The sequence below is a fragment of the Elaeis guineensis genome, chromosome 1, assembly GCF_000442705.2.
Source record: "Elaeis guineensis isolate ETL-2024a chromosome 1, EG11, whole genome shotgun sequence".
NCBI classification, from domain to species: Eukaryota; Viridiplantae; Streptophyta; class Magnoliopsida; order Arecales; family Arecaceae; genus Elaeis; species Elaeis guineensis.
Genome location: NC_025993.2, coordinates 112832654 through 112849221, shown reverse-complemented (window position 1 = coordinate 112849221; position 16568 = coordinate 112832654). Strand labels below are relative to the sequence as shown.

At 41.4% G+C, this 16568-nt stretch overlaps 1 protein-coding gene across 1 annotated transcript; it reads left to right on the top strand.

Annotated features, from left to right (window-relative positions):
- Positions 1–3900: 3900 nt before the first annotated feature.
- Positions 3901–16568, top strand: LOC105038596 (uncharacterized). The gene is made up of 6 exons (XM_010914446.4): positions 3901–4245; positions 6049–6243; positions 7013–7129; positions 7236–7385; positions 15300–15358; positions 16240–16568. Exons 1-6 carry the CDS (start codon positions 4060–4062, stop codon positions 16373–16375), a joined length of 843 nt encoding a protein of 280 aa, XP_010912748.1. The 5' UTR covers positions 3901–4059; the 3' UTR covers positions 16376–16568.

Here is a 16568-nt window from a genome sequence, read left to right as displayed (position 1 = left end):
ATCTGATTGTACCCGACAAAAGCATCCATGAAGCTGAGCAGTCGAAATCCGGACGTCGCATCCACCAGCTGGTCGATCTTTGGAAGTGGAAAGCTATCTTTTGGACAGGCCCGATTCAGGTCGGTGTAGTCGATGTAAATCCTCCACTTTCCGTTGGCTTTCTTGACCATGACAACATTGGCGAGCCAATCGGGATACGTGGCTTCTCTGATGAAGCCCGCCTCGAGCAGCTTGTCCACTTCTTCGTCGATGGCTCTCTGTCTTTCGGGAGCGAAGGACCTTTTCTTCTGCCTCACCGGCCTCATCGTCGGGTCGATGTTGAGTCGGTGGGTTATTGTCTCTGGGGGGATGCCCGACATATCTGCTGCCGACCAAGCAAATACGTCGGCATTGGCCGTTAGCAGCTCCGTCAACCGTCGCCGTTCGGGTTCCGACAGTTGAGACCCGACCCATACCTTCCGGTCGGGGTCTCCTGCAATCGGGATTGACACGAGTTGTTCGGCCGGCGAGCCCCGTTCTTCCTCCTCCCGCTGGTCTAGTTTGTCGATCGTCAGGGAACCCCCCAACTCGTCGCTCTGAGCAGAGATCTGGAAGCATCGACGAGCGAGCTGTTGGTCCCCGCGCATCTCCCCGACCCCATTCCTTGTCGGAAACCAAACGAGGAGATGGTACGTCGAGACGATCGCCTTGAGGGCGTTAAGTCCTAGTCTTCCCAGTATGGCGTTGTAGGTCGAAGGCACTTGGACGACCGCAAAAGTCAAATAAACCGTGCTTTGTCGTGGTTCGGAGCCGACCGTCACGGGCAGGGTAACTTCACCTTCCGTTGAGATGGCGTCCCCGGCAAAACCTATCAAGGACGTAGAGACCCTCTTGAGTCGGTCGGTAGATAGTCGCATCCGGGAGAAGGTCGAGTAAAACAAAACATTTGTCGAACTTCCATTATCTATAAAATTTTTTTTTACATCATAGTTTGCTATTGTTGCTGAAACGACAACAGCGTCGTCGTGGGGAGTTTGGATGCCCCGAACGTCTTTTTCTGTAAAAGCAATCACGTCGTCCGGGCGCAGCTTCTTCATGGGCTCCCCTTTAGCAGACGTCCCCGGGCCAAGTCGTTTGGAAATCATATTGATGACCCCGACCGTCGGCTGATTGGTGGTCGCTTCCTCAGTCGGCTGGGGTCGTCGGTCGGCCACAGGTCGAGTCGGCGGGTTCCTCCAGAATTTATCGAGATACCCTCGGCGGATGAGAGCTTCGATCTCATCCTTAAGCTGAATGCATTGCTCGGTATTGTGGCCGTGGCCCCGGTGGAATCGGTAGTACTTCCGTCGGTCGAGGCCTTTTGCCTTCAAAGGCGGAGGCCGTCGCAGGTATTCTTCCCCCTCGATCTCCATTAAAATCTGCGCACGGGGAGCGGAGAGAGGAGTGTAGGAGTCATACCTGGGGCGTGCCGGCCTTGGAGTCTGCCGCCGGGGCGACTTTTGGTTCCGTCGTGGTGGCGAGACCCGACCATCGGTCGGGGGCTTACTAGGTTCGGCGGGGTCCCGACCCTTCCTTCGTTTTTCCTTCGGACCCTTGAACTCGATCGAGCGTCGGTCGGAGGCCCCTTCGTCTGCGCGCATATACTTGTACGCGCGCTCCAGCAATTCGGCATATGTGCGGGGGAGGGTCTTGTCCAGGAAGTAGGTGAATCGGGATGCCCTCAGCCCTCGTTTCATGGCTGAGATAGCCATGTCTTCGTTGAGGTCCCGGACCTCAAGCGTGGCTATATTGAATCGCGCCACGAAGTGTCGGAGCGTCTCATTTTCTCCCTGTTTGAGGGAGAAAAGGCTGTTCGACGTTCGCGGCGGCTTTCGGCTGGTGCTGAAGTAAGCCACGAAGGAGTGCTCGAGCTGTCCGAAGGAGTGGATACTTCCCGATCGAAGACCGGAGTACCAGGTCTTGGCAGCCTTGCGGAGTGTGGCGGAGAAGCCGATGCAAAAGAGAGCGTCGGTTGCCCCCTGAATCGTCATGAGAGCTTTATAGCTCTCCAGGTAGTCGATTGGGTCGGTGGAGCCATCGTAGGGCTCCACGTGCGGCATCTTGAACCGACTGGGGATCGGTTCGTCGAGAATGAGTCGGGAGAGAGGTTGGGCGGTCTGGAAGTCGACGTCGTTCGAAGACTTCTGCCCGTCCACCTGCAACTGCGCAAGCCGACGGTCGATTTCCTTGAACCTACGTTCGTAGTCGTCCGTCCGTCGGTGCTGGGAGACCCCAGGAGTGGAGTCTCCGGAAGATTCCGAGAGGGAGGCGGACGGCGTCCGCGGTCGTTTCTCCTTCCTCGCCCGTTCCAGCAGGGAAGGAGAGGGCTGCTGGGACTGACGGGCATCACGCCGTGGCCGCCCCTCCTCCTCTCCGTGGGAGCACTGTGGCAGGCGCTCGTGCAGAGACGACGGAGATCGGCGCGGGCGTCGGCGGCTGCTCCTGGAGGGCATCGGACGTGCCGCCGGTTGTTGCTGGAGACTCTTGACCGCGTCCGTCAGCACGGTCATCTGCCGTACGATTGCCGCGATCTGCGCCTCCGTGGTCACCGCGGGGTGCGGAGAGCTGGGTTCCGCCGCGGAGGGTGGCGGAGAGGCCTCTTCCCGGCGGGGAGAGCGCCTCGCCGACCCTGTGACCCTCGATCGTTGGGCTCTTGTCTTTGTCATTAGTATCTTCTGCTTGAGAAGGCTTGGTGCCGCCTCCCCCCTGCTGGCGCGCCAATCTGTTGCGGCCAATCTCCTCGTCTCCTGGTCGCCGGGAACGAGCGCCTGCAAAAAGGGAAGTCCACACTGACCGGAGGCGGCTCCGGCGGGGACCCTCCGACGGTCAAGTCAGAGAGGTGACTGGGCAACAGTGAAATGAAGACAAAGGGCTCAATCGAGAGAGAGAGAGGGAGGGAGAGAGAGAGAGGGTGCAAGCCTGTTGTTTCCCCGGGCCCCTTGCACTGTTGCCTTCCCCGGTATATATAGTGGAGCGTGGTATGGTGCCGTCATTAATGGCGCGGACAATTGAGGAATTGTCAACTCACTGTAGACTATCAGAGTCGCCGTGAAAGTGTCACATCGCCGTGGGGCTGTCAAATCACTAGGGTTGACAATGCCCTAGGTGGGATAATGCCCTTAGGTGGCAGTGCCGCATGTCGCTGTCAGGGCTGACAGTCTCTGGCAACTGTACGACGATCGGAGGAGTCGACCGACCCTAGATCGGTGGCCATTTGTGTGGCGTCGGACGAAGATTCGGGCCCCTTTGATAATCAGTCGGATATGTTGCGAGAGTCGGCCATCAGTCTTCCCGGTTCAGTCGGTCGGGAGAGTGGGAAAGGTCCGTCCGACCGACATATCCTCAGTCGGTAAAGGGCCGTTAATCGGCCGGTGATGGCGTCCGGTCGGTCGGTCCGTCGGTCGATCGGTCGGTCGATCGGTCCGTCGGTCGGTCGGATATGTCCGATCATAAGCCGTCGTGAGCGGGGTCGGTCAGTATCCCCCAACAATTTCATATTTCTTATATAAAAACCAGGAGTCTCAGCAGCCTTTCTACTTGGATTGGCTTGGGACATTTGCCTCCCTGCATAGAGGTGATCCAATTGTCAATGCAACCCCAAGCATCTCTTAACATCCTCTAGTGCCCCAAAACTAGACCCAAGCGTCCATAACATACCTGGTTTACATTCTGGGAGTCCAATTGTCAATGTAACCCCTGCACGAAAGTAAATTTCCATGACAGCCCACAACTCTAGTGCCAGCTTGAAGGGCGGGGAAAACTGAAAAGGGGAACATCTTTCTACCTTTCTGGCCAGCTTTTGGGTCCCAAAAATCCTTGATAAAATTTCAAGGATATATCACATAACAAACAAGATACCAAAGCCAAAGCAGAACTACTCTCCTGATGACAAGCAGACAAAACTAGGAGCGTGCATGGCAGAAGGGAGGGGGGTTTGTTAACCAGTCATTTCTCTTTTCCTTGGATTCCTCTCTCTTTCTCTCTCTCTATTATTTTTTCTTTCAACAGAGATTGGAAATAATAAGAGTCAGGGGAGAAGGAATGGGTTCTTCTCCTCCCCTGGGTCTTCTCCTGCGGCCTCCAAACTCGGCGCTTTCTCTCTTCCTCCGCCCTTGCTTCGCCCCTCAAAACCCTAGCTTTCCCTGCTCCCCTCTCGATGCTTCTTCCTTTCGTTTGGGATGGGTCGGAGCCAAGAGACCTCGCGACGCTATCAATTCGAGACGCACGGTAACGCTCTCTTCTTTCCCTCTGTTTTTCTATCTAAAGGAGGAATTTTGGCTCTGTTTTTGCCGAACTTAGGACCCCCCCTTTTCTCCCCCTATTTGAAGTTTGGGAAGTGGGTTTGGCGTGGATGGTTTTCTTTCGACCAGACAAGGATTGGTTTGTTTTTTATTTTTCCCCCCCAAGACTAGGGTTTTACATTCTTCTCCCTGTCTGAGTTATCTCGTGAATGTTGGTGCAATTTTTGGGAGTTGGATTCCTTGTCTATGGTAGACTGTTTAGGGATTTAGATTCATGTTGGTAAAGAAAAGTTCGTATCTTGGAGATCATACGACAACTCCGATGGGGGATAAAGAGTCGAAATAGGAAATGTTAGATGAGGCTTTTCTTGAGTGGAGTGGAGATATCATGTTCTAGCGGGGCTTACCTATGCATGCAAATACCCAAAAGATTATCTAATATCAAATGTGATACTTAGATATTGTTTTTGGAAGTGCTTTCAGCGTTGATTGTATTTTTTTATTAGAGAAGTATTGATTTTTTTTTTTTTTGTTTTTTTATGGCTATGGTTTTGCATTCTTCTCTGTAGTCTGCGCTATCTCTTGAATTTTATGCAATATTTGGAAGTAGGATTGCTTGCATATGATAGGGACTTGGTTTCATTCTGGTAAGAAAACAGTTTGCATTTCTGTGCAGATAAGTCGTATAAAGTTGAAATAGAAGATGTTGGATAAAATTTTCTTGAGAGGAGTGGCCATACAATGTTCTAGCAGGCTTTAACTGTGCATACAAATGCCCAAAAGATTTTGGCACTTGAAGATAAACTTCTAATATGAAATGTCACATTCAAATATTGGAAAAAATATAATGTATAGTATCTTACATTGGGTACTGGGTATTCTATCAATATGATACAACTTCAGTGTTGTTTATCAATATGATGCAACTTCAGTCTTAAGGGCTTTAAGAGACTTTAACAATGTTGTCTTTCATGACAATGAAGCATTAATCTTTATTATTTCCTATTGTAGAACCTATATATATACTGCCCATACATTGGGAAAGTATAGCTTTGTGAATTTCATTTTGTTATTTAAAGACTAGATGTTGATTCTCATCATTAATACTTGTTACCAGTCAATAGACATCTCAGATCTTAGTTCTATATTCAAGCTTAAGATTAGTCTTGTCAAAAAATTACACATAAGTTATTAAAAAAAAAAAACATTGAAGAAAAACAGAAGTAGACATCCCTGAATGATAAACGAAGTAATAAATTATGTATTTTTAGTTTTTTTTTTTCGCTTAAAAAGAGGACTATCTGTAGCTTCTAGTTGGCGCCATATAGGTCAGATGAGGATTCTATGTTTCTTCATTTTTAGCATCTACTGTATAAGACCACAGTGCAGCTTTTATTGAAGTTTCACACGAGTTATTGTTCTTTGGATATGTGAAGGGCTACTGAATCATGCTTTCTCTTTTTCATGCCAAAATAACATTCTACTGTATAATAGGACAATGCATCTTTTATCGAAGTTTCACATGAGTTATTGTTCTGGAGGATATGTCAAGGGCTACTGAATCATGCTTTCTCTTTTTCATGCCAAAAGTGTCTGTTGACTTTCAAAGTGCAGAATTTAGGTGAAACAAATTACTGAGTTCTCCATGCTTTCTCACATATTATATCCTTTTCCGTTAGAAGCTTATGTTCTTTTATTGTGTGCTTTGTTAATTTTAGGGTCTTGTAATATATTTGGTTTTCACTTATGATTTACTACCAGGGACTGTTTTTTTTATGTACTGGTATAGTGGCTTTGCGGATGTTTGAGAGCAAACAGGGTCGAAAGTAATTGGGGAAATCAACACAGGGATGAGGCAATATTGTTTGGGTCTGATGAGGAGAATGGGGTCCAAGTTCCTACACAAGTTCAGTCTGTTGTTGAAGGCTCGAGCACAGTTGTTGTATCAGAGTACAAGCCCATTCCTGATATCGATTATCTGCAGGTATCTTTTTCATCACTGAGGTTTAATATCATGGCATGTCCAGCTCACAGTAAGTTTTATCAGATGTCCTGTCGTCAACATTCGATTTGGCAATGCAATTATAAATCATTGGATGGGGCATTTTAACTTGTATTCAGGGAAAGGCTGCAGTGAATTTCCTTGGTAGAGTCACAAACCAATAAATGAGCTTTAAATATCTTCGGGTGACATAAACACATGGTACTCCTTAAGTGAGAAGCTGATTATTTTTGTTCCCTGATACATTGCTGTAACTATTGTATATAGTTCAGTTACTTCGGTATTAAATACAAATGATGTTTTTTACTCATAATTTAGATGGTAAGCAAGCGCATTAGCACCATTTTGTCATAGATTTAAACTTTGATTACCCATCACAGAAAGGAAGATGGTTAATAACTTAGCATAGTAAGTAAAACAAAAGTATACTGCATCCATCTTGAGTATTCTTCACATTATGCTTGTTAACTGATAGTTTCAGTAGTTTGTTGATATTTAAGAACAAATATTCGCATAGCTTGGAGAGTAGATATTACAACTTGTGTTCTTTTCAATCTTTACTTGTTCTTGTGAACTTGCAGATCAGTTCTCTGCATTCATGTGCACATATGAAAACAGTGCTTAAACTTTTTAGCTTATACCTCTGTGCACATACATTGTTTTTCCTTACACAGATAGCAATGCATCGCTATACACAGAGAGGATAAGGGTTGTTTTCTTCTCAGTTCATTTCTTATCCTTGTTTTTGCAGGAATTATTAGCCATTCAACAACAAGGACCTAGAGCAATCGGTTTCTTTGGGACTCGTAATATGGGATTTATGCATCAGCAGCTTATTGAGATTCTGAGCTATGCTATGGTGATAACGGTAGGATTTTATATCTTTACTGCCATTCTGGCTACTTATTATTCTTTCAATCCTTTTTTCTTTTAATCATAGTTCTGGACATTAAAACCTGTTAATGTCACTGCAGAAAAATCATATTTTTACTTCAGGAGCATCTGGGACTAATGCAGCTGTTATCAGAGGTGCTCTAAGAGCAGAGAAGCCAGAGTTGCTTACTGTAATCTTGCCTCAAAGCCTGAAAATGCAACCACCAGAGAGCCAGGAATTATTGTCTAAAGTAAGACCAAGGGTTTTTGCGTACCCCTTCCATTTTGAATGACATTTATACAAAAGTGAGCTGAATATGTCTTGTTCCCACAGTTCAACACTTGCTGTGGAGCATGCACTTTGAAAAGTCCATTTACTTATGGGTCGTCTCATTTGGATTCTGTTTCTTGCTGTTTCTGTGACAGTCATCAAAATTTAATGATGAATGATGTTTAATAATTTTCCTTTCATACTCAGCGATGATATGATTATATATGTGGTAAAGAAGCATGGTCCCATTTTAGTAAAATATTCTAATTATGTTTTGTCTGTTGTTTCCTGACAGTTATATCATTGGTAATTGCATTTTATTGTAAAACTTCTCCACAGCTCTTATATTGGTTTCTTTAGATATTCTTAAAGGTAATCTCATGCATTCATGTGCATAATGACACTATGCAAGCCAAATATATATGTTGTTTGTTCTTGTAGCACCTAAGCTTCCTTCAATGTACTCATTATTAGCTTAGTATGCTTTTTGCCTATCTAAGGCTTCATATGGGCTGGAAATTAAGAGACTTAGTTTCAGTATGGCTCTAGTGGGAAGGTGGTGGTAGAGGCACAGGGTGAAAGAGCAAGAAAGCTTGTATAGTTTCATAATTGCTTGTGATGCTTTGTAATCATAGGGTATTAAAGTCCAAATGTAACTCTTGGAGCGTAATTATTGGATGCTCTTAGATTACTTGGATGCTTTGAAACAGAGCTTTGCTGTTTTTACTTAATCAAATCATATTGGTGAAACTTAAGTAGGTTTAATAGTAGTCCTGTCATGTAGAAATTTTTTATGATTTTTTTTCTTTTCTCTCTCTCTCTCTCTCTCTCTCTCTCTCTTTTTCTTTTCTTTTTTTTTTTTTTTGCGGGGGACTTTGTATCTTTGTTTATACAGGTTGTTTGGGTGATCGCATCGATTGGTCTGCAAACCCCCAACCCAAAAACCAATCCACGAAAAAGATGTGAGCCAGAGTGTATGTTTTTGGAGTTTCACTCAATTATATAACAAGCTGTAGAATTATATTGGTCCACCAACATCCATTGTGAAATCCAGCTTCGTCATTAGGAGTAATCACCATGTGGAAACCTGGGTTACTTCTGCCAAAAAGTTATCCATTTTGCCTTTCCAACCGTGAAATTATGAGCAAATTTTTCCATAAGTGCTTTTGCCCATCAAATGAATTGACTTGTTTGTGAATTAGTCTGTCCTGAAGACAACTGTTGCTAAAGGGTTGTTTCTTCAAGCCTTGATGCATTGTGGCTTGATAATTTCGTTAGGCTATTTGGAAGGAATAAGATGTGCAAGGTTTATTTTTTGAGCTCCTTTTGGTAATATATGATAAACTTAATTGGAATGGACATGCACTTGTTGATAGCCATTGGGTGCTTATTCTACGGCCTGCTTAGGAAATTAAAGTAAATTTGCCTGCAATTCTGTTCTTCTCTATGTTTGGTCATTTCTTATTTATTATGTTTACCTTTTTACTTATTCTTGGCCCTTTTAGAACTTACAGTTTTCTGCTTGGTGTGATTGTATGGGTTTCCCCACCTTTTGTATCTTTTCCACTTTACAGTACTCCTTTTTTGTACTTATGTAAGATCCAGAAAAAAAGGTGTCATATGATCACCCCTACACTAGAATTGTCCACTTCACTTCTTTATTAAGTTCCATATAATGACACTATAGCATTTGGTCATTTGGTCATGTTGTAGTCCTATTTGCTAATGGTGGTTTCCTTGCAGAGGATTTAGGTGTAAGCCACCTTTGTTTATTGATAAGAAGCGGCCAACAAGCATTCATTTGTATATTATTAAAATATTACAAAAAGTCCTCCGTAGCTAATTTCTGAAGATTTAAAGGAATAAAATGAGGATTTATATAATAGGTATTACATTGCTCAACTCAAGCTGCTTGGACCTGCCAATCTGCTGCTTTTTTCAGGGAATCTTAATGATATTATGTGTAGTAAACTTGAGTCAATAGCGGTGGATATGGTTCAAGATGTGGTGGATATGCCAATGTGGAGTTCACCCATGGTTGAAGATTGCACGGAGAACTTTACAATATATTAGCAGTACCAGTATGGAGATAATATGGTGTTCTATTGCTAATTCCATTCCTTTAAGCAGAGATGTTGCCTCAGCCTCCAGCAGGTGCAGGTCCTTAGCTTTTGAATGCTTGGCATAAGCAATGTGAAGGTTGTGCTGGTCATTCCAAAAGCACCACCAACCTAGCTGTGTGCTCATCATGTTACCCAGGGCCAACACAAGTTAGATAGGCTCACACTAGATTCATGAAGGGGGATGGATGCAAAGTTTGAAGGTTGAGTTTATAATTGGGCAGGTCCAGAACTTGAACTAGATGAAAGTTTTGTAGAGAATTGATGGGGCATGAGTTCAGTTTCTGAAAGATATCCTGAGGAATTCACATTGCCATATTGTGATCCAATACACATCATTGTCATATTGTGATCCAATACACATCATTGTCATATTGTGATCCAATACACATCAGATGGGGTAATCATGTGAGAAAATTGTAACGACCTGCCTTGTGGTTCTCATATTCTGAACCTTACATAAGTTAGATGCTCATAGAGCTTATCATCTTGTGTACTTTCTTATATGATTTTTACTGAAATTAATTTATCAGAATTAGAAGAAAAATAATAAAATATTATGAGAAGGAAATATGAATCTTGGAACTTTCCTTGTAGGATTCTATCTATCAACTTTTTTATCGAAAATGCCCTTGGTTTCTAAACTACGATACTCTCCCCATACTAGATAAAATGAGGAAAAAGACTCGCCAAAAAAAAAAAAAAGAAGAAGAAAGCTCTCTGATCCGAACAAATCCGCTTAGATTGTGTGCAGATCTTCTCCCTTTTCTTTTGTCTCATTTCAGTCCACTCACTCAAGATGATCTTTTGATATTCTCAAAATCCAATCGTGTTTAGCCTTCATACCGTTTTTATTTTTATTACCTTATTAGATTTCAGAGAAAAATTGAGAGTTACCTAGAAAAGTTTGAATGTGGATGCTAGTCACTTTATTTTATTTCTCTAGTTTGTTACTTTTCATTTTCCTTCTCTTATAGTCAATTTTGTATTCAATTATTTATTTCCTTATTTTATGTTTTATTATTATAATATCTTGATTTGTATTTGTAGCTTTTAACCATTTTCTCTTTTTTTTTTTTTTTTTTGCATGTGAGGTTTTTTTTTTTGCATGTGAGTAATTTTCAAAGACAACCATTAGTCTTGGTCTTCACAATTAGTTTGTAAAATTTGTCATTGCTTTAAAAAAAATACTTATATCTAAATGTAAATTTTCTTTTATATTTCTATTGAACCTGACTCCTCTCACATATATCAGTGAAACTCGTTATGGTGCAACTCTAGCCTTTATCTTTCTTGTTGTGTCATCAATTTGCAGCATTTTATCTTCTTTACGAAGTTTTTGATGGTTCCCAATATCCTTATCTGCCTAAAAGAAAAATTTAAACAACTTATTTATTTCCATCCATGCCCCATTTTTTCTGCTTTTAAGCTTTATTGGCTTAAAAGCAATTCTCCTAATACCATTTTTGCACCATTACATCTGAGCAATTAATGCTAGCCTCTCTCCACAAAGAATTTGGGATCTCTTTGGAAATCCTTTAATAGAGAAGCTCTGGGAGAAGGTGGTGTTCTGCTTGGCCCTTGCTAAATTTTCTAAGAAACCTTTCTTTTGTTCGTTTTCTGGCTGAATATCTGCCCTTTCTGGCTGCTACTTCCTTTTTGCGCTTTCCATGACCCCAACTGGTCCTGGATATATTTCGGCAATCATAATGTTTATCCTCTCCCCATCTGAATTGATTGTTTTCTTCTCAGCCTGTGCGATGGTCCATATCCATGCTCGATGAGGTGCATGGGGCATTTCTACATTACCATACTCCAGTAATTTGGGGAGCGAAGGAGTTATAGTATAAGAGCTTCAAGAAGAGACAGTGGAGTTTTTGGAGGCTGTTCTACCATTCATTTTCTTGTTCCAGCAAGTGTTGTGCTCGGATGTGGAAGGTTCTCCAGCTGTCTGAAGCATGGAAATACCATTGGTTTATATCCATGTTCCCATTACTTAGATGGGGAGTCAAGTCAATCCAGTGGCCAGATTCGGAGGAAAAGGCCTTAAGATCGAGGCAGCTTTGGTAGGGATGTTGGTGTCCTCCACCTACTGTGTGGTTTAATGGGTTGGTCCTTTTGGCCTGCTACTGGTTTGCACTTAGGCTGTTGCCTCAGTGACTCCTTCTTAAGTGTAACCCATCATTGCATATCAGTGGGCTCCGGCTCCGCCTAATCCAGCTATGCTTGACCTTAGGTTGAGGCGGTGCTAAGCTGGCTCGTTTTACATGGAGTTGGGCTCCTTCTGTCCTCAAAAATAGATAAACAAATAAACAAATGCAGAATGCTAACCCTTACCTCATGCAGAATGCCATCTCTTCCCTTCCTCTCTTTATGCATTGGTGTCTTCTCATGGTCTTAGCTGTCCAATGGTCCCTTTCAAGAATTACTGTTGAACTAGTACAGGGCACATGAAAAGCACATGGATGTGATAGGGCAAAAATAGTGAAAATGCCCAATGCTATGATATACTCAGAGCTGTTTTGGAGATGACATGGCAGTTCGGTAGTTATTGCAAAAAGAGTCAAAAGGAGGGTGGAATCCTATTCCCATTATTATAGTGCAGATTCAATGTATTATCGTGATACAAGATATGGTAGGGGTTTTATTCAGTTCAAGATATACCATACCATACTAATCCTGATGGTAGGGGGTGTACTGTATCAGTACTGAACTGGTACATGGTTCGGTGGGCATACCGACACTTTGTATGCCAAACTGGCCCTTGTATCGGGCATACTGACATAGTAACAGGGTAGCACTGGTACGGGGTCTAGTACCGAGACGGCATATCTTGAACGAGATGATTGCTGAGTCAACATGGTATGAGTTGGTGAGACTCATATGGTTGGGCCATTCATAGACTGTTGCATCCAGCACTAGTACTTCGCAAAAATACAAATCAACCAATACTTCAACTTATAATTCTACCAAGACATGGTTGGCAACCCGCTGTCATTTTGAGTCATTGGTCAATAAAAGAATAACAGCTGTTTAACTCACCTTATACCACAAGGAAACTAAGGGAGTACCATAGCATCGAATGATGCTCGATTAATGTTATGTTTCATATGTTCCTAGTTTAAGAATGTTATAGAATTACTGAATAAGCCTCTATGGTTTGAGAGATAAGGATAACATTAATCATTGTAAACTCATTATGAAAATTGAAAATAGATAACACTATGTTTTGAAAGTGTTGACTTTGAAGGGTTCTTCCATTTGCAATTCGAATGATTATTATTTATGATGGAGTTTGCAAGGTAATTTTTATTATGTGATATGCATGGATGGCATGGAGAAGTTATTTACGTTTTCTCTCAAATGTGAAAATGCAAGGTCATTGACATATTCAATATTCGAGCTAGTCATCTCCATCAATTATTTAAATTGGTTGTTTGCAAACTAGTTTTCGCATCAACTGCTCCAGATTATTTATAGCAATGAAAATTAACCAGAGCTTAATTGTTCTTTCTAAGGTCACTTATGCTACTAATGAGTCATATTTCCTTTTTAAGCTTTTGATCTTTTTTTAAAATGAATCTCTAAAGATTTTTTTTTTCATTGTTGGTCATGAAAATAAAGAAGCACAGCTATGAGCTAGATTTTAATAAATTTCTTAAATAATTAAGCTACTGAATGGCTCATGTATAGCATGTTTTAGTTACCTAGTTATCCATAACGTCAAGCAATGTGAGTTCTCCTCTTGGACGTTATATATGCTGTTTTACATTGATGAAAATAGAGAAAGTACTATGAGTTTGAGCCCCGCTATAGTTAGAATTTAGCTGCCCAGCTTTAATGTATCCCATCTTTGGACTGCTTAGGCCTAGCTGCCTAGGTTTATGTAGGCCAATCACCGAACAAGTGCCAGGCAAACTGCACAGACCTAGGTGTCTCAGGTGAGTTAGATTTGACTTTCTTTTCTCTTTTTCTCAATTGGCTGGGTATTAGGCAGACAGGTTGGATTGTCAACTGTTGTAGGCGAGGAGGTTATAACTCCGCATCTCTTATTTCTGCTAAAAATCCTTGGTGACATGATATAGGTTCCTCATCATGCGATAGAGTTGCCTGTTGCATTAACTCATCTGGATCAGTTGTTCTCTGGGTGATTGATAAATACTTTTGTGTATTTTGGGAAAAAAATGGTAATGTTAGTAGTTAACATGTCTTGCTAAACTAATGCAGGTCCTTAAGTATAACAATATTTCCTTAATTTTCCATTCCATGTTTATTTTTATTCTACTTTTTATTCTAATTTTGTTTTTTTATGCACATGAGATTTGATTAAAATTTAAATGCTTTTTTAAGTACATCTAAGTATGCATTTACCTATGTGGCTTGCATTTACCTAAGCAACTACTTGCTGCATAATGTGACTGCTTTTAGAACACCGGCCAAATCACTAGTAGACCATTGTAAATCAGCTACATGGGCCTGGCCATCATGTCTATTTAAGGGCAAAGCTTAGGATGCTAGTGCCTCATGTTGCTGTGCATCAAAACACCTAAAAGATCCTTTTCTTTTTTAATTTATCACAGTTTTCAGATGTCTTCTTTCCTGATGGATAGAACCATCTATCCAAGTATCATACAAAGTAATTCTGGGAATTAAAACCCGGCTAGAAGATATCAAAATAGGCTTGGAAGCAGAAACCGACTGCACCCCTGCCAAATTTTGGCATTGAGAATCTCCAGGGAAGTCTTGTGCAACCATGAAAAAGGACAAGAGCACTAGCAAAATGCTTGTTCATCCCCTCCACATCCTGGTAGTAGTGCTATGATTTGTCTGGGAGCACTGATGATGCTATCTATGATTCTATATGCACTATGCACCAACAGATTTGCATGGATGAAATTGAATGCTTGGGGTGGGGGTTGGGAATCAAGTTCTTCCTTTGAAAAACAAAAGGTATTGGGTGAAGCAAATGAAGCAGAGAAAATTACTCTACTTTGATAACAGCATTGCAAAACCTGTGCGTATGTGGCTTCCATAAAGTGGGTGCTTCTCTTAGCATGGAGGGTGTTTTGGAGGTGTTCTTCTTTCAGTAACTTCCTCATTTTGATTACTAATGGTTCAGAAATTAAATATGAACATATCATGGTTCAACCACCTTCAAAAGTGCCCCCTTTTCTTTTTCTTTTTTATTTTACTAACCTTTTGTATATGAATAGCCAACCGCAATGCTTTGATTTTTGTATTATCTAAGTAAAAGATAGATAATAAGCAATTAAGGACTAAAAGATGTTTGCAAACATTTTCATGCGGAAAGTAAAAGAGGGTGAAGTTGTCAGGACCAAACTCTGGAATATGTGATATGATGATGAGGTTATGAAGATCCATCATTCTAAGGGTGGCTGTTGACATTGTGGCTGGAGGCGTATGACACCATCTATGCAGAATTTTCTGAAATCTGTTGTATCATGCTAGTTTAGATACCGTACCATTATTTGAAATCTGAAACTTCTTAAAACATCATCCACCTTAGCAGCCCTTATACATTTAGCATCATGACTGGGATAATCAAGTTGACTAATTTCTGGGTTGCATATACATCTGAAGACATGCTTTATGCTTCTTTTAGTGCAAAAGAAATTAATTTCTACTTCTGCTTGAACAAGTTATGTTAATTTTTTGGTATACTTATGAGATTGTTTAGTCAGTTATATCTTGAAAAGTTAATCTTTTTTGTTCTTTCATTAACTCTTTTTTTTTTTTTTTAAAAAAAATTGCAGGTCAAAAATCTGATTGAGAAACCTGAGAATGATCATCTGCCATTGATTGAAGCTAGCAGGTATGTTCTGGCGGTGTATTTACCTTTTTGTTGTCCATAATCCCTAAATTTGAAGAACTACATTACCAATCCGACAAAGTTACACCCAAGTTGAACTTTCAGCTGTCTTGCTGACCTAGTAGAGATTGGATTTGGTACTGCTAATTAATTCTTACTAATTTATGAATGCATCAGTTTGTTCTTTTACAATTATGTTGGCCCTGAATTGAGACGAGCATGATTATCTTTCTACAATGTTTCAGCCCATTGTTAGATCCGTAGGATCAACCTATCATATCCATTTTCTCTCTAACTTCAACCCTGCTTAGGAAATTTCGCACCCAGTTACTGTTGCACCATGACAGTTACTTCTACCACGAGCGAATTGTTGAAAAGCATAATAGAATCAAACTCCCTTGCCACATTATTCTAGATTATCTCCATTAAGATATAATATGAAGGAAAACTACTCCCGTTCTTGCTCAATTTTTGCTAAAATTTGACTGTCAACCTTGTTCTAATAGTACCCAAAGATATGCACAGTTTTTGTTTTAATTGTTGAAAAGAATCAGTGTTCCCAAATAGCCTGTATAATTTCGGAGCTGTGAGAAACATACTAACTGGATCAACTCCAAAAGGAATCAGGCTGTGTCAAAGTTTATTTCATGATGAAGCTATGTCCTCCATTATTTGTGGGGGTTCAACCCTCAGTTACCACACTTTCTTGGATGTTCATTATTTGTAGGAATAATAGGAAATGCAGGGAATGGATGACTTTATTTGTCTTAGTTCACGGCATCCTTGCTTCTGATATTTATTGGAGCATGAATGCATAATATATTTTTGGGTCTGTTTCTGGAAGGGACTGATATTCTGCTAACACGTCAATGCTGGAACAACAGGCTCTGCAACATGGACATTCTCTCAAAGGTACAGCAAGTCATCTGTTTTGCATTTCATGATAGCAGATTGCTCATGGAGACCTGCCAGGAGGCGAAGAATCTTCGAAAAATTGTTACTCTATTTTACTTGGATTGATCTCCATATAGAATGATGAGAGATTCAATCTAATTTTTGTTTATAGGCTGGAAGATGGGGATCCCTCAATTACTTTGTTCTTTTTTACTCCCTTGATGTTTTGGAGGGGGGAATTAGGTGTATTTGTCCTTGGGCTTAAAAAGGAGGCTTCTAATTATTCCTATTCTTCAATAAAAGATGGTTGAAGATGCAA